Source organism: Sceloporus undulatus, chromosome 7, assembly GCF_019175285.1.
Source record: "Sceloporus undulatus isolate JIND9_A2432 ecotype Alabama chromosome 7, SceUnd_v1.1, whole genome shotgun sequence".
In the NCBI taxonomy this organism is placed as follows: domain Eukaryota; kingdom Metazoa; phylum Chordata; class Lepidosauria; order Squamata; family Phrynosomatidae; genus Sceloporus; species Sceloporus undulatus.
This window is the reverse complement of record NC_056528.1, coordinates 19,622,431-19,645,981: the sequence shown is the minus strand read 5'-3', so window position 1 is coordinate 19,645,981 and position 23,551 is coordinate 19,622,431. Positions and strand designations below refer to the sequence as shown.

Here is a 23,551-nt window from a genome sequence, read left to right as displayed (position 1 = left end):
AAAGTGTCCCTTATTATAAGGGATGTCCCTTATTTGAGAGGTTGAATGCTGTTCCTTTTACTGAACAAGATTCCAGAAGATCCTGTATGGATGTGGAGGGATGTGGGCCCTTCATAAAGACAGAAATGTGTGCATCATGCAATTTTTAAATGTTAAATTTACAGAGAAACATATGGCTGACCGAAATCAATTAGAACACAAACTCTACTGTCTGGCTGTCAACGCTGCATCTTATGACCCCTGACTGTCCCTAACTGCTGTTTTGAAAAACTGGCAACGTTAATTATGTTTAATATTGTTTAATTATGTCTATTAATTATGTTATTTTTGAAACATGGCTTTCTTACACCCATGTTAACAAAAGACAAAAAATATAGAATTACAGGTAACTACATTACATATAAGTTGTTACTACCTAACTCTGGCTTGCAGAATTAGAAAGGTATGAAAAAGATCAATTGGCAGAATTCTTTCCACAGGTGAAAGAATGCAGGATAGCAGAATGCCTGCTGGACTAGACTTTACTATTATTAGTCTTTTAATAAATCTATTTTAAAAGTCATTCTTCAATTCCATCTTATTTACAAGTAACTGCAGTTCTCCCTCATTGCTGACCCTTAGCCACATAAATGATGCTGGCAGTCTTGTGGCAAACCCCTCCCAGTCCAAAAAAGGAACTTTCCCAAGCTCTGGGAAAGATGTCTGTGACTAGATGGTGGGGGGATACATGGCTCAAGAAGGCCTATTTAAGTATGCTGGATCAATAGCATTTGCATGACTGTATGGAACCTGCCAAGTATTGGAGATGTCTTAAATAAGCCACATATCCTGCCCATCTCCAGCAGAATACAGGCCCCTTATGAGGCAAACTGTTAGCTCATCTTACCTTGTTGTTTTGCATGTCTTTATTTGCCCCATTCTTCAGTAACACTATAGCTGCCTCTACATTATTCACAGCAGCAGCCCAGTGGAGTGCTGATTTTCCTGGGGACAAAAGAGGCAAGTGTTAACACAGAAGGTGGCCCTCACCTACCCATTTATCAGCATTTATGCCCACTTTCCCAGAATGCTTTAGTTGTGTTGGTACCTAAGTCATCGACTGCGTTGACATCTGCATGGCAACTTATGAGATCTTCCAGCATGCCTTCCACAGCCAAACGGGCAGCAAGGATGAGAGGCGTCGTCCCGTCATGCATGCGGGCATCGAGATCAGTGGCTCTGTTCCTGATCAGGATCTGTCCAATACAAAAAGAGAAGGAATAGGGGTCTCTTAGTCACTCCAAGTGAAAAGACTTGAATATTTCTGCTTCTGAAGTTCCTTAAAAGGGAAGGTTGGGTGGATTTCCTCTCTATTCTCCTTCCACTGGTAGGCAGGCAACTTTCTAAATCATGCAGGTCTTTTGGTGAGCACAAACGGTTATGCCTGCTGGAATTTTGTACATTCTTTGACACTGCTTTCCTTTCTTTCATCCTTTAGATTCTTTGTTCCATGTTCCTAAGTTTTACTCATAACTCATATCAAAATCCATAACCTGCCCTTGAGTTATACATGAGGTCGACTTATAGCCGTGCATATACAGTAGTTAAAAATCAAAGTATCAATAAAAGATGGAATGGAATGGAACGGCAGACGTTTGAGCAGCAGGCTTACTCATGCTTCTGCAGGATAAGCTAAGAAGGAGAGCTAGCCAGCAGCACCGTGATGTGAGGCCAAAATGAACTGTCCTTACCTGAAAGACACCCTGAGCATCTGCTGATACAGCAGCATGGAGTGGAGTCTTCCCCATGTGGTCCTGGATGTTGGCATCAGCACTGGCTTCCAGTAACCTCTTGGCAGCATCTGAGCGGGAATAGCGGGCAGCCAAGTGGAGTGCTGTCTCTCCTGTGCGGTCGGTCTGATTGTGCAAGTTGGCTCCTTGGTAGATGAAATCTGAGATGACTGCGGGAGCATCTTCCTCCTCTTCACTGTTGCCAGTCTCCAGCCCTCCTCCACTGCATGAAGCGATCATCAGTGGAGTGAATCCATCTACAAAGACACAAGGGAAGCTCATCGACTGCTCTGCCAGGTAGAAACGCATCCCTCCTGTTATGCGCCTGAATGTGTTTATAAGATATTGAAGCTATGTGGAGTCTGATGCTGCTAATCCTTTTCCTTCCCTGCTTTCTCGGTAACAACAGTTGCTCTTTGATATACAGAAGGCTTTGACAAGCCACCATCCAGTCACAACTGTAGTGCAAATATGAACCAGTCAGGTAAGAAGATGACCTACATGGTAACTGATTAGGGATGCATCTGCACCGCAGAATTAATGCAGCTTGACACTGCTTTAACTGCCATGGCTCAATTCTATAGAATTCAGAGGCTGATAGTCTTGTGAGATATTTAGCCTTCTCTGTCACAGAACTCTGGTGCAAGAAACTACAACTACAAATCCCAGGATTTCATAGCACTATGGCAGTTACCAAATTGCATCATTTATGCAGTGCAGATGGAGCCTAGGAAGGCGTTGACGAGGCGTTCTTCTCTCAGTGTGTCACCAGCTCTGCAGTGCAGAGATATGATCATACCAGCTTCATTACAAGCTGTATGTAGTTGATAAAAGGTGAGAAAGTTCTGGTCATTTTCTTCTGCATTTACCTATTTCCAAGCCTCCCTGTCTTCAGCTTTTCTGCTCAGGCCTATAGGCTCAGGGCCATGGATTCCTAGATTGAATCTATCCATTTAATATGTGGCCTTCCGTTTTTTCTATTGCCTTCCACCGTTCCTGGCATAATTGTTTTTCTAAAGATTAATTTTTTCTCATGATGTGTCCAAAGTACGACAGCCTCAGTTTAGCCAGCCTGGCTTCCAGGTTTGATCTGTTCTATGACCCATTTCTTTTCCTTTTTGGCTGTCTGTGGTATCTTTAGAACTCTTCTCCAGCACCACATTTCAAATGAGTTGATTTTCTTTCTAATGGTTTTCTTCACTGTCCAGCTCTCACATCTATACACAGTGATGGGAAATACAATGATTTGGACCCTTGATGCTATTATACCACCTCCACCTCCTAGCTTTCTCCCCACAACCACAGAAAAACAAAAGGAGAAAAAGGTTGATTAGATGGTTTGCCTCTTACCTGGTCCTCGGACGTTGACATCCATACAGTCAGCATCGATTTCACCTTGGGGAGGGGTTGGTGCCATGGAAGAAATCCGTAGGTCAGCTGCATCCAGGTGCTGCTGTGTCCACTGCCTGTGGTCAGTCTGATCATCCATGTCTGGCAGCATGGCCTGCTCTTCCACCTGGAAAAGCGCAAGGAGCCATCCAGAACACTGCAAGATATCTACCTTCACCTGACAACTCACTTCATCAGTCCAAGCTGCACTCTTTCCTCCCGCACCCACTTGGAACAACACCCTGAACAGGTGGGACAAGCCTTTCCTATAGGCTTACCCTGAACTTCTTGGTGTCTAGCGTCTCTTCATCTCCCCATTCATTCTGGTTGTCATCCATCAGGGTGCCATTAGAAGCATTCTTCAAGGGTCTTTATGGTAGGAGGAGGTTTTCAGGGGTAGGGATAAAAAGAAGAAAGAGGAACAGCCATTAGATCTGCTGCTAGAAGTGATCAACAAACTGTAAATTTTATCACCCCACTCAAAGCTACATGAAACACATTTAGGATTTTAAAAGTGTCCTTGTCACTGTCATATCTCTCAGTGAACGCAAGGTATCTGGACACCTTCCTCAAGATGTCCTGTCAGAATTATTTGGAAAAAGCATGTAGTAGTTTCTTTTAAAACCTACAGTGCCTTGCTTGTAGGCAAGAGAGAAAGAAATGCACATGAAACATTGCTTGGATACTCTCAAGCAATATTATGAACTTACGGGGGGGGGGGGGGATACTGAGTTCTGTTTTGATCTTAACGGTCCAGCCTTATGATATAGGGACAGAATGAAGTAAAATCTAAGGCAAACTCAAGTTAACCCAGACATTTTCTGCACCACAAGTACTCAATGTGTCAGATGTACTTCAGACTAAATGTACCTTCCTCCAGAGCTTTGAAGGAATGCAAGAGAAGGGTGAGATGTACAGGGTGGTCCTGTATTTTTAACACCTTTGTGCAAGAAGGAATTCAGTTAGATACAACCTCTCCTGCAAAGGGTGCGGTGGGAGAGAGAAAAAAGTGGCATTTTCCAGAATCTCCTTGCAAAACAGCAACTAAAAGCACAAGAGCCCTGCTTTACATTAGGTCTTCCTATAGCGAGAAAGGAGTGTCCGGAGGGAAGAGGGGGAGATATACATTAAAAGTGGGTTCCAGATGGGAATTGGCAGACATTTGCTTCTCTGAACCACTCATTCTCTGCTGGCTCCTATCTGGACATTCTCTAAGTTCAGGTCCAGCCTGGAGATGCACCAGCTCCCAATCTATCCATAAAGAGTAGTAGGTCTGTGAAATGAGTCACAGAATATCCCTTCAAAAACCCAAAGCCAATTTCCCCCTTTAATCCATGTGGCTCATAAAACTCATGCCATAAAAGTTTTTTTTTTTTACAAAAAACCAACTACAACTGTCTTCTGTGTGCTTTTTATGTGATGTAACCAGGCTACATGTCTTGTGAACTCCCCAGGCCTTGGGACTGTGCCCTACTAGTCCAAAAAGGCAGGTAGAAAACTAACTAATTGAGAAGATTACTAAATCATTTCCTCTTCAGGCATAGCTGTGTTGGCCATTTAACAAATGCAAACAAAAATCCATCAGTGATACCTTTATTGGCCAACCGAAATGCACAATATACTTGTTGCGAGTTTTCAAAGAAGCCCACGGAGCTTCGAAAGCTTGCAACAAGCTTACTTGTGGCTGTGTTTTCCACCCAATGCAACAACAATACACCACAGGTGAGATGTGCAAAGTAATCTCAGGTAATTGAAGGTTTTTATTTTCAGTTTTAAATGGGCTCTATGCAAGCCAAGGGAGGAAGAGGTATAAAACTGCCCTTCCTTCCACCTACCCACCCAGCGAGCATCGGGAGATGTCCTCTGGGGCCCTTCCCAGGTTAAGCAAAGAGATTACTCACTTCAGCCCCACGGAATCCTCCCCTAGCGGTTCCCGGCGCTTCTTCTTGCTCGACTCTGTCACTTTGAAACCCTCAGGGAACCAGAGCTGCCCATGTTCTCTCCGCCGCTTGCGAAAGGTCAATACTCCGACACCGATGAAGAGGAAGAGGAAGAAAGCCGGCACCAACACATACATAGGATACCACGGGTTGGGATTCGGGGGCTTGGTTGTTTCGCCTAAAAATATAGGGGAGAAAAGGTCAGGGCGTGTGCCAGGAGGAGCACATGGAATTAAAGCAGCATATCAAGGCAGAGGTAGAGAGCAAATGAAGCAAAATTAGTTAATAACCCTTCTGTCCAGCTCATAGTCTCATTCTTTTGCACCCCTCCCTTCCTCGCCCCCTCTCCCAAATTCCTCCAAAGCCCTCTGGAAGGAGAGGAAAAAGGGAGGAGGAGGAGGAGGAGGAAGTCATTTTCTACACGATTCATCAGAATTGCAAACTCTCCGCTTGTTCTGTTGTTGCTGCACTAGGGAAGACAGCTTTCCTTCCTTTAAGGGAAAAAGGATTAGCCAACTTCAAATCATTGCCTTTGCATTGAGCTGTTAAGTCAAAAGGATTGAGGGGGGATTTGGAAGATGCAAACTTCAACACATCACATGTCACTGATCGATTACAAGGTTCGGTTTGCGAGGTTTGTCCCCCGCACCGCCTACTTTTTCTTTCCAGCGGTAATGATTCTGAAGTATGCACAGAGTGAAAGGATGCTTTTTAAAAGATCAATGGGACGATGTTTCCTTTTTTAAAGAGATATTCAATTGGTTTTTGTGATATGGTTATGATATTGTTAAATACAGACATCACAAACTCTTATCCCTAGCACATTTTGGCATTGGACATCACGATTCTCAATATTTTCTGTATGCTCAGGATATGTGTATATTTTTGTACCTTGTACAAATACTATGTGTGTCTGTATGTGCATCTCTCTCACACACACACATATGAAGGGAATAACAATTGTGTCAGATGGAAGTGAGTTCCAGTCCACAAAAACTGGAGAATCCATTTGACTTCAGATTCCAAGGATGCTCTTCCTTTTCTATTTAACATAAGAGGTCCTAAGCAAATCTGGCTAATACTATTATTACATGCTATTATTTTCAAAGGTTTCATCAGGGCAAATAAATAAGGGAAGGATAAACAGGCTATTTTTTTAGTGTCACATTTTGGTACTTAGTCATTTTTTTAGCATCCTTCATTTGTTTCAAAATTTATCACTCAAGTAGAATCTATTCAACACGTTCTCTTTGAATGTTCCTTTTAAATAGAGGCTATAAGTATGTTGATAAACAGCCAATGAATTAGGAGTCACATGATTTTAATAATCTTAAATGAACATGTGATCCTTATAGATATGTATGTTTTAGATATGAAATAGATGCGCATTAATGAAATTAATGTAGTTATTAAGTTAGTAAGTAATGACAGGAACTGAGATACCATTTCCCTTGGGGGTCCCCCAACACTACTATTCTACAATTGTACATATTGAACGTACTCCTCACGGCTTCGATTTTGTAGGGAATGTCCAGGTTGCCAAGGGAGGCCAAAGCACCCAGGAAAGCTGCAACATCAGTGGCACTTTGGAAACACTGAGAAGAGGACTGGATGCATTGCCGGTTGTCAATTTCCAGATGAACGATGGATCTGCAAGATAAGGAAGGAAAAGGAAAAAGATGGGAGTGATCTGTCCTGACATTGTTGGAATGAAAAATCTTGTCTCTCATGCTTCACCCACTCCAGATGACTAGCAATTCAGGGGTCTACTCTATATACTAGGCAAGGAACTAGTAAACTGCCAACTCAGGGTCTACCACTTTGGACTCCATAGGGACCTCTGACTCTTATGGGTTTCTTTCATAGCCACCTTTGTCCCAAACCTAAACACAGGGGAAAAGCTCTTTAACTCCACCAGTCCTTCACTGCTTGAGTATGAACAAGAAAAAAGGCTCTCCAGATGTATCCTGTACAATTGGCTCCTGCTAAAAGCCTAAGACAAGTAAAATGGAGCAAACAGCCGAGGTGTTCCTAGGAATCTCTTACCCACAGACGTCCAACTGGCCCAGCTCTCTTCTTTGCCTTCCGCTGACCCTTGAGTAGAGAGATGCCTTCATTCTCAAGACCACATCCGACACATCTGGCCAGCTGTCAGCTGACCTCTTGATATGGTGCTTCTTCAGTTCCTCTGGATTCCCATAATAGGGGAAGATCATGTATTCACCCTTATCATTCTTTTTAAAGACCACGTTGGTGTGTAGGATGCGGCTGAGTTCCCGCAGGAAGTTGAAGGAATTGTTCTTCAGGATCTCTGGAGTGGTCAGCACCACCACTACCAGGGTTCCATCTGCAAGCTTCTCAGGCACGTTGTTAGCACAATCCAGACCATCCCATTCACACTCAGCATTGTTACATCCTTGATCGCAGTGGCCATCAGAGAAGTGGTCCTTGCAGTACTGGTCGTACAGAGGGCTAAGCAAGTGGGGAGAGAAAGAGGAAGGGAAACAATCACACCAGGTGTCTGCAACCTTCAATATGAAAGGTATGTTAGAAGACAGTTCTACAGATACCATGGACTGCTAAAAAGATGGGGTCTGGCAATCTGCAGGTTCTTGAACCCTCAGGCTGCTAGCTCATCAATACAGTGGGGGCCCACTGTTTGTTGCTGTGTGCCTTCAAGTCATTTCCGACTTATGGGGACCCTAAAACAAACCTATCATGGGGTTTTCTTGGTAAGATTTGTTCAGAGGGGGTTTGCTTTTGCCTTTCCTTGAACTGAGAGAGTGTGATTTGCCCAAGATCATCCAGTGGCTTTCATGGCCAAGCTGGGAATCAAACCCTGGGTCTCCAGAATAATACTCCAATTATCAAACCATCACACTGGCTCTTGGGCCCACTGTACTCATTGGAAAAGACAGAAATACTTGGTAAAATGGAAGGCAATAGGAAAAGATAAAAACTGCACTACAGAGGAAGAGACTCAATCAAAGAAGCCATGGCTCCCTTGAATTTGCAAGACCTGAGCAGGGAAGGCAGTTGATAACAGGGAGACTTGGAGGTCTCTCATTCATAGGTTGCTGTAAGTTGAAGTGAACTTGATGGCAATTAACAAGAAGAAGAAGTTGTAATGTGGCTTCTTCGTCATACTGCACTATGGTACTAGCTCAAGAGTATTCCTATAAGGAGCACCATCTCTACACCATTTCCCCCATTAAGCATTCCCATCTTTTTCTACAATCACTCTTATTTATTTCCTTCCTTTCTCTCAAATAGGACAGGAACCACCTTGAGAACATGACAGCCTTAAGCCACAAAAAGTAAGGAAAAAAACCTGAGCGAATACATGCAAATTATGCCCAGTGTTTGCTGTTCACCCAAGTGCAGCAATGTAGAGGCAGCGGGGACTTACTTGCATTGCCCTTCAACCTTCTGACAATCAAAGCCATCAAAAAGGCACCCGGTGTTGTTGCACTGAGCATCACACTTCCCATCATTGAAGTATTTCCAACACTGCAGGGACTGAGAGCAATTCTTCCAGGGGTCATTGAAGTTGAGTGAGCAGTCCCCTCCGTCCCAGCCGCAGGCATGGTTGTTGCACTTGGCATCGCATATCTTGTTGCCAGCGTGACTGGGGCAACCAGGGATCTCACACTTCTCCTCCAAGGGAGGTGGGGCGATGTCCCGGCCGATGCCCCCAGGGAAGCTATAGTCCAGGAAGTGGCAGTTGAGCCCATTGAAATTGGTGGGACAGATGCATCGATAATGGGGAGGCTCCTTGGAGAACTGGCAGGTGCCCCGGTTGTAGCAGGGGCTGGAGTGGCAAGGACTGTTGGAAGGGAACTGGCACTCTGGACCCGTGAAGCCCGGAGTGCACATGCACTTAGAGCTCCTCTGGAGGGAAACACATGTCCCACCATTCAGGCACCGCAGGGTCCCACAGCTGCGCAAGTCATTCTCACATGTGGCACCGTCCCAGCCCTGAGAATGAAAGAATTTTATTATTCATTTATTTATTCATTTTATATCTCACTTTTCTCCTTCTATAGGATCCAAGGTAGTTTGCATCCAATCAAAAACAAGGTGCAGTTAGAAATTATTTGTGCAGAAGTTTTGAAAAACAACAATTAAACAACACTTCTGTTAAAAACACTAAAGGTATAACAATACACGGTGTCTTTCCCATTCGTGGAGGATTTGGTTCCAGAAAAAACAAGCATGCTCAAGCCCCATTACTGACCACGCATCTCCATTGATATTGATGGGTCAGGTCAATCTGTGGACGTTCAAGTCCACAGATGGCTAGCCTGCCAATATGGCAGGCCTGCTGTACCAAATGCAGGTAGAACATAATGCAGAAGATAAAAGTCAATCCAATTAAAAGCCCTTTCTGCCACATGAATTATAAGCCACTTTCTAGTCTTTGGGGATGGGCTCAATGTTCAAGGTGAACACCCCAAAACAGTGGGGTGTTTTAGTGCTTTTTAGGGCATCTGTAGAATTGGAAGGGACTGCAAAGGCCATGTAATCCAACCCTCCATAATGTAGGAATATATTTAATTAAAGCACTCCAAAAAGATGGCCATCCAATCTCTGTTGAAAGACCGCCAAAGAAAGGTAACATAATAGAACCTCTTTCTTTTGGGGTGGTCTTCTGGTCAACAATACGTTATCTTGCCTGTTTTATCTCCCATCATTCACCTTTAATATCAAGGAAGAAAAACATCCTCTCTATCTATAAGTTTCCACATCATGCCTAGTTTACATACAGCTCTATCACATTTCTCCTGAGGAGTGATGAAGGCAGTTGATGAAGGGAATACAAATTAGTTCAGCAGCAGCCTAACTTTCCACTTGCATTCTTGCTATCCTCTGCCCCACCACAACCTCCAACAACACCAAAAGCCCCATCCTTACAGGTGGACATCTGCAGATGTAGCCATGCTGTGTGTTGCTGGCAACCGCACAGGTCCCACCGTTCTTGCAGGGCTTGTTGCGACAGCCATCCACAACGGTCTCACATCGCCGTCCTGTTGGCGAAAAGAAAGAAGCTTAGTGTGTAACAATGGTCTTGCAAGGCTTCCCTGTGAACATTTCTGGAGCCACATCAAGGTGGAGTTTTGGCTTGAGAACACTTTACATCTCTCCTCTCTTTCAGTGCCACAAATTAGGGCAGATTTCACATCCTGGATCCTGTTATACCAAGAGCTGGCCCTTGAAGGCCCCCAGGATATACCAAAGCTCCCCTTGACTCTTCCAAAAATACCCATCTCAAGTCTAAGAAAACCAAATGTTTTCAGCAGAAAACTGAAACTGTATGCCACATTCAGTCACTTTGGGATGTAACACCTGACACAGTGTCACGGAGCCTAAAGGGAAAAGCCTCCGTCTCCTGCTCCTCACATACATTTGCTCATCCCTGTTATATGAAGAGCCAGGGTGGAGTAGTGGCTTGAGTGTTGGACTACAACTCTGGATACCAGGGTTTGATTCCCAGCTTGGCTACGGAAATCCACTGGGTGACATTGGGTGAGTCATACTATCTCAGCCCCAGAAAACTTAATTATAGGTTCACCTTAGGGTTGCCATAAGTGAGAAATGACTTGAAGGCACACACCAACAATTAATATTATACAAAGGTGAAGACTTATATAAGACTTGGAAACAGGGCTATATGTATTTAGTAGCTCACATTATCAGAGGCCTCCAAATGTAAAAGAGTGACAATTATTATCTCCTCTGTTGCAAACCGCTCGGATTCCCAGTGACTGGGCAGTATATAAATAAATCCTATTATTATTATTATTATTAAATTCCAAATATTACTTTATAGCTAGGAGAATACAGTAATGTAGGGGTTCCCAACTTGTGCTCTAAGGAGCACTTAGGGTTTCATGTGCACTTCCCAGGTGCTCCACGGCAGCTCCAGTAAAATGAAAGAAATAAAGATTGAATGAAATTAGAGAATAAGAATATATTATTATATATACTCCTAAACACCATTCACTTGTAAGACATACGGTCCTCTTAGGGACTCCACCATAAAAATAAGGGCTCTGTGAGTCAAAGAGGTTGGGAACCCCTGCACTAATGCTTTAAATCTGAGACAATTTTTGGCTTAAGCTGCCCAACTAAGAACAGTGGGCAACAAGCTTGGATTGTACAATCTGGAAACCCCCTTGCTTTCCCCCCATAACAAGGGCCATCCAGACCAAACCCCTGCCTTGTAGGAAGATATGAGAAATGAGGGCCATGGTACTCACCAGTGTAGCCTGGACGGCACTCGCACTCATAGTCATTAACGCGTTGCACACAGTTCTGGGTCCCTCGCATGTCGCAAGGGTTGGAGAGGCACTCATTCACGTCCCCTTCACAGCGCTCCCCAACAAAGCCTGGCAAGCAAAGGCAACTGTAGCCACCCACCCGGTCAATGCATTTGCCATTGTTGAAACACTTTGGGGTCAAAGTGTTGGGATCGGAAGAAGGACTGCAGTCGTCCACGTTGATCTCACAGTGCACCCCTGCAGGGTTGGAGAAGGGAAGGTTACAGACAAGTCCCATGGGCCATACATTTTCCCCATTCGGTGTAGTGTTTTGAGTGTTGGACTATGACTCTGGAGATTAGGGTTGGATACCCCATTTGGCCATGGAAACCCACTGGGTGACCTTTGGCAAGTCAACTCTCTCAGCCCCAGAAAACCCTATGGCCTTAGGGTTGCCAAAAGTCAGAAATCACTTGAATGCACATGAGAACAAATTCTAGGACTATACAACCTGTATCAGTAAAATGAAATTAGAGATAGCTGCAAATACACTTCTCTTACTGCTCCAAACCAAACAGAAAGCACTGAAAATACATGGAAACACATGAAAATGTTCCATCCATCCACGCAAGCATCTCAGAACCTCAATACTATGCCCAGATACCTTTGGTCACATTTTCCTCACAAAATGACCAAATGTCACTTCCTATCACCATTTTGAGAGGGACTGCAGAAAAAAATGCAGGTGTTTGGGCTTATTTTGAGGTTTATCGCCTGGGGGAAAGGGGCCTGGGGAAAATATTGGTCCCTGGTCCCCACGCAAGCTGCATCTAGACTGCAGAAATAATGCAATTTGATACCACTTTAACTGCTATGCCTTGATGCAATGGAATTCCTAGTTGACAAATTAGTAAAATCTTTCTGGCCAAACTTTTACCACTAGATGGAGACAGACTCTCACTGTCCTTCCATGCTGGAAACATCCCCAAGAGGTCCCATGGCATAGCTCTCTTGGACTTTATAAAGTGACATCTCCTTCATACTACCTACAGGAAGATCTCTGTTTTCCTTCTCAGTCCCCTTCCCTGTCTCATACCTGCAGACCTCCAGATGCAGCAACCCAAATTACGTTTCTGCTGCTAATGGAGTTGAAATGTTGTCATCTGTCTTCTACTGCCTTTTGTCCACATGGCCAAGAAACTGAACTGATATCCCTCAGTGATTCCTCCAGGTGTTTTGGACTTTGACTTCCAGAAGCCCCAACCAACTTGGCCAACAGTCATGAATTATGGGCACTGAAATCCAAAACATCTGGAGGACCAAAGTTTGGGAACCATTGTATCTAGACTAGTAGTTCTCAGCCTTCAGTCCTCCAGATGATTTCAAAGCTGTAATTAGCTCTTCCTCTCTGGAAACAAGACCAACTGACCAACTGCTGAATCTCCCCCTGTTCCTGGGTTATATGCCACAAAAAGCAACTTCCCTATCCCAGACACCTCTGCTCTTGGGCTCTCTGCCCAGCTAAGCTTCATTTATTTACCTTGAGTTCCTCGGGGACAGGAGCATTTGTAGGTATTGATGAGATCAATACAAGTTCCGCCATTTTGACAGGGATGGGATAGGCATTCGTTGATCTCCTCTGAGCAATTCACTCCATGATAGCCAGCAACACACTAGAAAAGGACAGTATAGGTTTCATTACAACAACAACAACAACAACAATTTATTTCTAGAGCTCTTTCTTGGACTATAACACTGGCCAGTATCCATGCTGGAAGGATGGCAGTTATAATCCGAAAAGTAACTTCCCTGAGTCTTCTAATTCTACCCTCTCTTTTATAGCAAATTCTTACAAGGCAACTTTACAATAAAAATGTTTATATAACAACACACATGTAATACAAACAGATACACATATGCAATTTCTGCTCTTGCACAGAGTACATATAACTGATCTATGAGAGAAGCAAGAGACCAGTATCTCTAGGGGATTCTTTGTTTAGCATTTATAAGAAGAAGCTGCACATATAGGGGGAATTAGCAAGCAAGCTTTGGAGGATGGTATACTCTGAAGCATATACTTTTTAAAAATGGTATATATATATATTTTTAAAGCTTCACTATATTTTTTCCTGAATATATAACTGCACATCTACACAATGTTTTCATATGAATATCCATAAAAGAATGAGCTGCATAGGGAAAATAAAAATTACAGGCAACAAAAGAAACCAAATACCTAAGAAACAGAAACAAACAAAAAAATAATGTCAGCTACAGTAAGTCTATATTTGCAAAGTGGAATATACCCAAAGTTTTCCTATTGCAGTCTATGTTATGCTCAAACATATCGGTCTGGCTTTAATGTGATTGCCACAAGGCTTGTAACGAAACCAATCCATATCTGAACACACACGAAAATTCTTGTGACTGATTTGTCATTGTTGTTTGCCTTCAAGTGATTACGCGGCTCCATAGAATAAGAACTGTAACACTCAAGGCAATCTGACTGCAATTAAATCAAGGCAAAGATAAACTCCTAGTTGCAGTTTGGTCAATATACTACAGGAGGATTTGGCTTGCATTGAAGTCCTCCATGGAGAAACGCCTGAGAAACAGAACGGACCTTCTTGCAAAGGGTTTGTCTCTATCCGCTGCATAATAAACGTAGGAGCCAGACTGTCTTCTGTTTACAGATCCAGCCAAAAGACTGAAAAGAGACAGGAAGCTGTACCTCTTTTTGTGGGGTTTCTACAAAGCAGTGTAAGTGGGCCCTTGGCCCAGTTTTCTCAGACTGCCTAAAATGGCAAGAAACAGTCCCACTAACACCACCACCAAAGTGGCCAAAAGTGGCCAGAAACCTACACAGTGCAGAGGGGCTCTGCAACCTATTTAGAAGGTAAACTGCTTGGAGGCTTCAAGGAGAGGCAATTTCACCCTTCAGAAAGGGAACAGCCTGGAAGGGTCACAAAACCACATCTGTGTTGCGTGTGCATGTGTGTGTGTACATTCAGATCCAGGCCACAATTTGCCCACCACTGCTCTCAAGAATCTGGCATTCAAGATGCCACTGGAATTGTTTCTCCCTTCTCCTGAAGATGGTAGGGGGAGTTCTATGGCCACTCATCCTTTCCTCCTTCCACTCATCTATTCCTCCTTCCACAATCTTACCATATTACAGCACACTGCCCACCTCCACATCCTTGCCCCAGCTCTATCAAATAGCTGGTGTTTATTTGGGCAAGCCCAAAATCTTTGAAATGAAAAGTCACTTGTATAAGTTTGCCTGCTCTGTTTCCCTTGGGACCTATCTGCTCTTGTCAGAATACTCTGAGCTGCTTCTGGAGTATTCTGGGACCCAATTTTCCCTGAATTCATCCCTTATCTTGTGGGTCTCTTCCCAGCAACAAGAGGCGACTGTCCTCTGATGCTGTCCCTGTTTGTTGCCCGGCACAGCTGCTGAGGTGAGAACATGTTGCCCAGCCATGGCATCAATGCTGGGCACCTTGTCTTAATCTCAGGGTGACTTGTGCCTACAGTGGCAGTGCCAGACATCTTGCAGGGACCATGAGTGAAAAGACAGCTATCATTGCTAAAAACATGGAACAAAATGTAAGTGTTTTTAATGCAATACAAGGGGTGGAGACCTCAAATCGGGTCCAGAGATTGTGTTAACAGCCCAGACCTGGTTTTGGATTTGAGGGCTGCATAATGTAAGCAGCAAACAGGCAGCCTAGGGGGAATTTGGGGTTTAATAGGTAATGTAGACGACAAGCCCTAGGTCTGACCACTCTTATATGCAACCACCATACCTCACATGAATAACCTCCCAGATAGTCGGTGCATGTGGCCCCATTCTGACACGGGTTTGGGGAGCATTCATCCACTTGCTCTTCACAGTAACTGCCTGTGTAGCCAGCCTGACAGTGGCAGAAGTGAGTGTTGCCTCTATCCATGCAGATGCCTGAGTTCCGACAGAGGTGGGCTACATCGACACCTGCAAGGACCAAAGAGAGATATGAGTATCAAATATGAGTAACAGGGCTCCTTTGCATGGGTGAATGTACATCTACAACATATTAAGAAAGAAATGAGCCTGGACTTCTAATAAAGCTTTTCACAACCAGAGCAGAGAACATCTAATTATGGCAAACAAATAAATAAAATGGCAGGTTATATGAAGCTTCAGATCTGGTACAAATATTCAGGGGTTGGCCTGAACAGAGTCTCTAAATTTTACCTCTGGGGACTACAACATACAGAATCCAACAGTTATCACAGAAATAAACTTATATAGCACAGGCATTGGGGAAATTTGAGGAGCTGCAGTCCAAAAGATGGCCAACACCCACACTTGCTAGGGGAATCTGGGAAATGTAGTTTCCAAAAGTAACTTTCCAAACCTTTGCTCCTGGCACATTTGCCTGGCCAAGAAGATGGTTAAATCTTCTACAGCTGGCATCTGCAAGAGGCAGCCAAGACTCCAGTTCTGAGACCACTCATCCTGAGTCAGGTTTGGGATCTCACATACATAAACTGCCCCTAGCCTGGATTTCATAAATGACTCTGGAACACAGATTTAACTCTTTTCACCTCCCTGCCCAAGCATCACTCATCCTCTGGGGATGGGCCAGCCTAGAAAAAGCAAGGAAACTGTGAAAGCCAGGTTGGGACCCACCTTGCTGCTGAGCAGCCACATCACAAGAGACATTGGGAACATCGCAGTAGAGGCCTGTCCAGCCACTGGTGCATTCACACCGATACAGGTTAGCGATCTGCCAGCACTTCCCTCTGTTTTTGCATGGGGAAGAGTCACACCAACGCACAAGGTTCTGTGGACACAGGGGAAAGCATACAAAAGCTTCTTATGGGAAGAAAGACAAGATAATAATAAAAAAACCAAGTCCGATAAGAAAAGGGTTTTTTTGGAATATTTTGGATTTCGGAATTCCGAATAAGGGAGAATCAACTTGTAATGTTAAATGGAAAGTCAAACTAATGAGAGGGAAAAACTGAACATATTTTGGATTAAGAGGATATGTGCAGAACTGTATCATGGAAAGAACTGTCAGCCACCAGGTTGTCCTTCCCTTACCTGGCAATTGAGTCCTGTGTAGCCCTGAGGACAAGTGCACTTATATGTCCCATAGCTGTCCTGGCAAGTGCCACCATTAAAACAAGGCTTGGAGTCGCACTCATTGATATCATGCTCACAGTAGATGCCTGTGAAGCCAGGGGGGCACACACAGGTGAATGTATTGATGCCATCCACGCAGGTCCCACCATTGAAGCAGGAGCTGAGGAAGGAAGGAAAAAAAAGAGGAGAAATCAGTTCCTTGCACAAGGACCAAGGATATTGAGAAGAAGTCTCCATTCTGGGTGCCCTGTGGGTAGGGTCATCCCTGCCCTGGAGTAATAATTCCCTTGCCCCATTCTCAGAAGCTGAATAAGTTCTGCAAAAACAAGTTAACTTTTGCAAATAACATAATTTATACAGACAACAGCACAGAACTTTGCTTCTCTTTAACCAAGAGTGTGCACACACATACCTACACGTGTACAGAGAGCCCGAATTACATCCAAATGTGTTTTAACTAGTCCAATCTCTTTCAGGTTGAGGCTTACCTTTCTGTGCAGTCTGGTGTGTTGTGCTCACAGTGGATCCCGCTGAAGCCGGAGGGGCAGGTACAAGTGTAGCTATTGACACAGTCTGTACAGTTGGCTCCATTCTTGCAGGGGTTGCTGGCACATTCGTCAATATCTTCCTCACACTTGGGGCCCTGAAAGCCAGCTAGGCAGTCACAGAAAAAGGTGTTGATGCCATCGGAGCAGGAGCCACCATTGTGGCATGGATCTGGAGGGAGAGAGGGAAGAGGGCTTTAAGGTGGGCTTGCATTCAAGATTGACACAACACCTGGGAAATAAAGCCCTGTATGGATTTCTGGAGCAAGCTGGACCTCTCCAAAGCTAGTAAGACATTTGCCTTATTGGTACCGTAAAAGAGTATTTTTATGCCTTCCTGGACTGCGTCTACACTACACCAGTATGATCCCAGTTACATTATCATGGTACCCTCCAAAGTAACCCTGAGATTTGGTGAGGGACTAAAACCAAACCCCAGTAAATAGCAAGGGCCTGCTGTAAAAAATTATTCTATCTCTCATGGATCTCTTACCAACGTCTTGCAGAAAATGAGTTCAAGGGAACATTGGTTAAGAAGTGTTGAGTTAGATTGTACATGTTTGCCATGCCTGTCTATTTTATTGCTTTATTTTTGTAAAGGGTCATGTACACTGATGATGCTGTATGAATAACAACAGCATAACACCGTGGTACTACTGGCTGAGAACTACTAAAATATGATCTGCCGCCTGGAGCTGCAAACCCAAGTTCATGTTTAATGCAGTGTAAAACCTCCTCTATTCAAGGCTGGGAATTGTACAGCCCTTCAGTTATTGCTTGACCACAACTCCCAGAATTCCTGATCCTTGACTATACTGGCAAAGGGCTGCTGGGAATTGCAATCAAACAGACTCTGGAGGACCCACATGATTCCTCTATACAGTGTCCATTTGCTCTTTGCGACAAGGAGCTACTTTGCAATATCTAAATCTAGCACAGCAACCCAGTATTTCTATTCCCGCTTTGAGCACTTACTGGGCTGGCAGTCATCAATGTCCATTTCACAGCTGTGGCCGGTGAAGCCAGGTCTACAGACGCATCGGTAGCTTCCATTTGTATTCTGACAAGTGGCGCCATTCCAACAAGGATTTTTCACACATTCGTTGATGTCAATCTCACAGGTTTGCCCTGAGAAGTACATTTGAACAAATCTTACTTGCCAATGTGCAAAAATTCCTCTCTCTGTCATCTGCCTTTTATCATATTTCTTTTCCTAGTCATTTTTTCAAACATTTCTCGCCCAAATTTAAGTTATTCTCAGTGCAGATAATAATGACATTTAAACACACAGAGCACATTTTAAAATAGCAGAGGAAACATATCACATTCAAGATTAAAAGCCATCGGCAGACAAGACAGATTAAAACATAAAAAATGAGCAGACAATATGATAGTGGTTGACATCTTGTGGCCCTCATGGTATTGTTGGGATGCAACTCCCATCATCCCTCAACACTAGCTGTGTTGCCTAGGCTTGATGAGAGTTGCAGTCCAACAACATTCAGAAAGTTATTTTACCTCTGGGATAGGGAAATAATTTGCAGGGAGCTATTATGAGCAAAGACTATTTGAAAAGGGGAAAAAATACAGGGAAATTTAACTGCTAACCACAGAACAAAAGGTCTGCAGGAAGCCAGGTGTATCCTGGGTGAACCAGGACCTAGTTAGTGGTTGTCGCTTGATGCAATAAATCAATCAACTGCAGTGGGAGAGTGTGATATCTGGAACCCGCAAAATGTGTCTTTACTTGGAGTCAAGGGGGGGAAAACTGACACTTGTTTCTTGGTTGCATTGAGGGTTTTTTTTGGAAAGGGGTGCAGAGAGATTGAGACTGACAATATTTGAAGCTGAGACCCAGAGTCATTTCAATCTATACATACCATATACCTGCTGAACATTAATAGTGCAGGTCCAAATGAACGATAATGGCAGTTTTTAAAGAAGTGGAATAACCATGATGGAACATAGAGCAAGTCAAATAGTTAACTAGCCCAAACCAATAATCTTGAATTCATGAAAGCTATTTGGAAGCCACCTAGGCCCACTACTCTTGGTGTTTGCTGTTCTCTTTTTTTAGGGCTCATAGTCCAACATGGGGCCTTGTTAGCCCTACAGGTTTAGGCAAGGAATCCTTGGCCTCCGTAGCAAAAATGTATAAGAGTCAGATATAACTCAGGAAACCATGGTGGATCCAGGGCTGAATTTGGAGAAGGTTATGACTTTGGCCATACTGGCTGGGGACTTTAGGAGTTGCAATCCACATTTTCTATAAACTATGATCAAAAGGATCAAACTCCCAACACTATGACAAGAAAGTTGAATATAATGCTAATTACAAATTTAATGTTTGCAATAACCAAAAGCCCTCTTGCAGGCTCTTTTTGTTCTTCAGTCCTGGGATGAATCCATAGATAAGTGCAACCCAGAATTACAAACACAGCATAAGCCCTCACTGTCTGTATAAGCATGATGTTACTGCTAGAGTGGGATGGACATAGTACAGTATATGGGGGTCTCATGTGGCCCTCAGAACCCAAAACATCCAAACAGCCCTCCAAAGCCCTTATTTTAAAAACTGAAAGATACCAGCCACAGATGCTAGTGAAATGTCAGGAATAAACTCTTCCAGAACACAGCCACACAGCTTGAAGAACCCATTAAAATCTATCGATACCAGCCGTGAAACCCTTCAATTCCACGTTTGCACAAGTCTTAGGCAATTTTTGCACAAAAGCACAGGAACGCCCGCCAAAATGCTCGAAGATACACAAACCCATCAGCATTCCAGAACCCATGTGAAAGCTTCCATTATCCTCTGCAGTCCTTCTCAAACTGGCAACAGCAAGTGACACGGCATAGCCTCCTCTTGCCATTTTAACAAGAAGTACAGAGGATGTGGAGGTATTTCGGCTTGCTGGGGAAAAGGGTGGGTGGGATTGACTCCTGTCCCTCAAGAAGTCGCCCGTCCCTGTTATAGAAGCCGTGGAAGAACATCCTACCTTGCCAACCTGAAGGGCATGCACACAAGAAGCTTTCGTAGTCCTCTGACTCTCTGCACTCGCCCCCATTCTTACAGGGGCTGTCTGCACAAGGTGCCAAGACCTCCCTACAGGTGGGTCCTGTAATTCAAAAGACAAAATCAAAGAGCTCAGACATTTGGTTGTGGCCAAAATGGCAGCAGGGATCCAGCACACGGAATGGATATATATCTGTGCCTACTTTCGTGTTTATCCTGCTACCCAAGAAGTTTTGGATGCTTGAATCCATGGATTAAAAAAATATGTGGATAAAGGAGGGCCAAATGTATCATACGCACAGCCTAAATTTATTTACATGTACATAAATGTGTTTAAAGTGAAATTTTGGTAAGATATGACATCGCTAAAGAGAATTTTAAAAGAATTAAAAAATTAAAATTTACATTTTAATTTTTTTTAATTGCTTTAAAAACTCTGACGCCTCTCCTTTCTCCTTCCACTGAGCATTGCCTCATTCATACCATCTCTTCCACTGAGTGCCAGCATTTTAAAGGAATGAAAGCAAATGCTACACCCCACCCCTGCATGCCTAGTGATGCTCCTATGTGTGTGTAACCATGGTGTAACCTTTCCTCTGTTTGTCTGTGTGGGGAGGAGAAAAAAGTCCAACCTACTCTACAACAGATTTCATAATAGTCTTTTGGATTATGTATAGCAAGTGGACCTTCCTCCCTTCCCCACCCTATTTCTTCTGCATCTTTTCCTCTTTCTGGAAGTGGCTTGGGCCACCTTGGATTCTTTCCAAGACATTTCCTTTTGGGGGAGAAGAAACTTTTCTATGCCAAGAGGATTGTTTTTGGAAAGGCAAAGTTTTCTGAAAAGGCAGGGTTGCATGCTTACATTTTAGAATTAATGAGGTTGACCAAAGAGAGAGAAAGAGAGAGAGAAAGAAGGAGGAAAAGACATTTTTTGAAAGATGAAAGTGCGGCTTAACTTCTGCTGCTCTTCCCCACTCTCTGCCCCTTTGTACAGAAGTTTTTCCTGTTTACAAAACCACTATTCTGTGCATAATGTTATCTTCCTTGTCAGCCAGTTATCACCTAAATGCCTTTTCTGTTTTTCAGTGCCTACAACTCTGACCCACACACACACACACACCACTTTCCCGGTCTGTTTCCAACGCAACCAGCGAAGGCAGGAAAGAAGTCACGGCTTCCTCCAATTGTGCACAGGTTGCCATTTTGTGTAGCAAGAGGAAGCAGGAAACTGGCAGAGAGGAATTGCCTCAGCAGAAATTCCTACCCCTGTGAAACTTTCGGCCTGTTATGCAGGTGATCCGACGTACATTTTTCCAAAAGAGCAGTCAAGGGGGCAAACAGTTATTTGCAAAAGAGGAACAGGTCCAAAAGAAGAAGAAGAACCGGTTTATTCAAGAGTGTTTTCTAAAACAACAGTGCTGGGAAACAGGGCGGAAGAAGAACCCCTTTTCCAGTTGGAACCTGGAAAGTTATTCTTTAAAAAGTTATCTATTCCCATTACTTGTAGTTTTGGAAAAGGAGCGGTATACCATTTAAAACTGGAGGATAATTTGTGTTAACTTATTGCATTGGTTGTCACTTGGGGCAGGTGTACAAAAAGTCTTTTCAAATGCCCTTTCACGGTTGAGTCTCCTTTATCCAGAATTCAAAATCCAAAAAATATTCTAAATTTCTCATGGGTGTTGAGATAGTGATGCCTTTGTTTTCTGATGGCTCAATACGCACCAACTTTATTTCATGCAAAAAATAATTTTAAAATCTTGTATAAAATCAACTTCAGGAGCCAATGAACCATAAATGACTTTTGTGTTTAGACTTGGCTCCCATCTCCAAGGTTTCTCATTATGTAAGTAAATGCAAATACCGGCATTCCAAAATCCAAAATCCAAAACACCTCTAGCCCCAAGCTTTTCGGATAAGGGAGACTCAATCTGTAAATCCAATACATTCTAGAAAATGCTACTTATTACACCAATAAAGTACTGTAACTTCATTCTTACTTACTACCTTGAAACATACCTTTGCCCTTCTGCATTAAAATAAGTTAATAAGCAAACAAACCAAACCACAATTCATTATAAGTAATTATGTTCACTTGTTACTTCAAAACGCTAGCTCTGGACACCAAAGTTTATCCTCCCCTAATGTTCCTCTGTGAAAATCTGGGATGAAGGGCACAAAATCCTACATTCTGGAAAGCTTTTTTCCTACTTTATGGTAAGCCCCTCTTAACATTTATGGTGGCCAAAATGTCAGGGAGCAACATTCACTGTCTAAGTGTCAATAAAAGCATTCTGGGTTTTGTAGTTTCAAAAGGAAGGAATGAAATGCCCCATGATAGAGCAAGCAAAGCACTGTACTTGTGAATACACCTGTGCATGTACACATGTGTTGTGTGTATGTGTGCGTATGAGATGAGACAGATAGAGAAAAGGAATACCTAATGTCAGTTCTGTGGCCTTCAGCATTCTGTATATAAAAACCACAAGCCATGGTTCCGTTCTGTTTCCAACAACAGGAAGAAACAAGGAACACAATCTGTTCCTTCACAACCCCTCTCAGGCATCTTGCTTGCATTTCATTCATTAACTCAGGATGGAAGTTGCATTCTTTGAACCAAGAATCTGGTGCTGTTCTCTTACCAGTGTAAGGTGGAAGGCAATTGCATTGGTACCGAGCCACATCATCAATGCAGGTTCCTTGGTTGAGGCACGGGTTGGAAGCACATTCATTGATGTTTGTCTGACAGTTGGGACCTAGAAAGAAGGTGAACCACAGTGTCAATCCTTCAGGCCCATATAACTCTGTCTAGAGGATGAAGTAGAGTTCATTCCCACATCAGCCTTCCAGGATTTTTGAAACTGGTGATGCTAGGAATTCATGAAATGGTATTTTAAAAAGTTGCGTGGATCAGTCAAGCGTCTTAGTCTGTGTGATTACTATGGCTTAGAAAGGATCCATGTCTCTCAAAGCGCTTACCGCTGAATCCTTCTCGACAGGTGCAGATGTAGCCACTGACCATATCCTTACAGGTGCCGCCATTCATGCAAGGGTTAGACTCGCATTCGTTGTTGTTGATGTCACAGTTGGTCCCACTCCAGCCTGAGTCACAATCACATATGTACCTTTTGTTAAGAAACAGAAAAATATGCATGAGCCATGTCATGACTTGAGGAGCAATTCACTTTTCTAATGGATTACATCCCTCCCCTGTATTGTTTAACCTTTTTTTAAAAAAGAAAAGAAATAGACATCCAGACACTTCTGCTTTTGTTTTGTGGTTGTTTTTAATTTTTGGCAGACCAAACAGTCCCTGGAGGAACCTGGAGCGTAAAATGCCCCCACCCCCTGCAGTTGATTATCCTTGGTTTAATCTTATAGGAGTGTAGTTTTTCTTAGCACCATCTCAGTACTGAACCTGGAACCTTTTGCATGCAAACGATATGCTCTTTCTATGCAGTTCTCAAAGCAGTTGACAATAAAAACGGATAGAAT

General features: G+C 43.4%; 1 protein-coding gene across 1 annotated transcript in view; it reads right to left on the bottom strand.

The window, feature by feature from the left end:
* The window catches only part of NOTCH1 (notch receptor 1), a 93,435-nt gene that overhangs the window by 5,056 nt on the left and 64,828 nt on the right, over positions 1-23,551 (bottom strand). Inside the window, exons 14-33 of the mRNA XM_042478719.1 lie at positions 23,036-23,181; positions 22,699-22,812; positions 20,040-20,159; positions 18,016-18,168; positions 16,984-17,212; positions 16,454-16,655; positions 16,037-16,190; positions 15,171-15,355; positions 12,899-13,031; positions 11,359-11,616; positions 10,013-10,125; positions 8,508-9,076; positions 7,145-7,570; positions 6,600-6,748; positions 5,060-5,276; positions 3,437-3,527; positions 3,120-3,285; positions 1,731-2,026; positions 1,088-1,235; positions 887-984 (exon numbers count right to left, since the gene is read on the bottom strand). Of these exons, the coding sequence (XP_042334653.1) occupies positions 887-984; positions 1,088-1,235; positions 1,731-2,026; positions 3,120-3,285; positions 3,437-3,527; positions 5,060-5,276; positions 6,600-6,748; positions 7,145-7,570; positions 8,508-9,076; positions 10,013-10,125; positions 11,359-11,616; positions 12,899-13,031; positions 15,171-15,355; positions 16,037-16,190; positions 16,454-16,655; positions 16,984-17,212; positions 18,016-18,168; positions 20,040-20,159; positions 22,699-22,812; positions 23,036-23,181 (3,967 nt within the window). The remainder of the gene's footprint in view (positions 1-886; positions 985-1,087; positions 1,236-1,730; positions 2,027-3,119; positions 3,286-3,436; positions 3,528-5,059; positions 5,277-6,599; positions 6,749-7,144; positions 7,571-8,507; positions 9,077-10,012; positions 10,126-11,358; positions 11,617-12,898; positions 13,032-15,170; positions 15,356-16,036; positions 16,191-16,453; positions 16,656-16,983; positions 17,213-18,015; positions 18,169-20,039; positions 20,160-22,698; positions 22,813-23,035; positions 23,182-23,551) is intronic.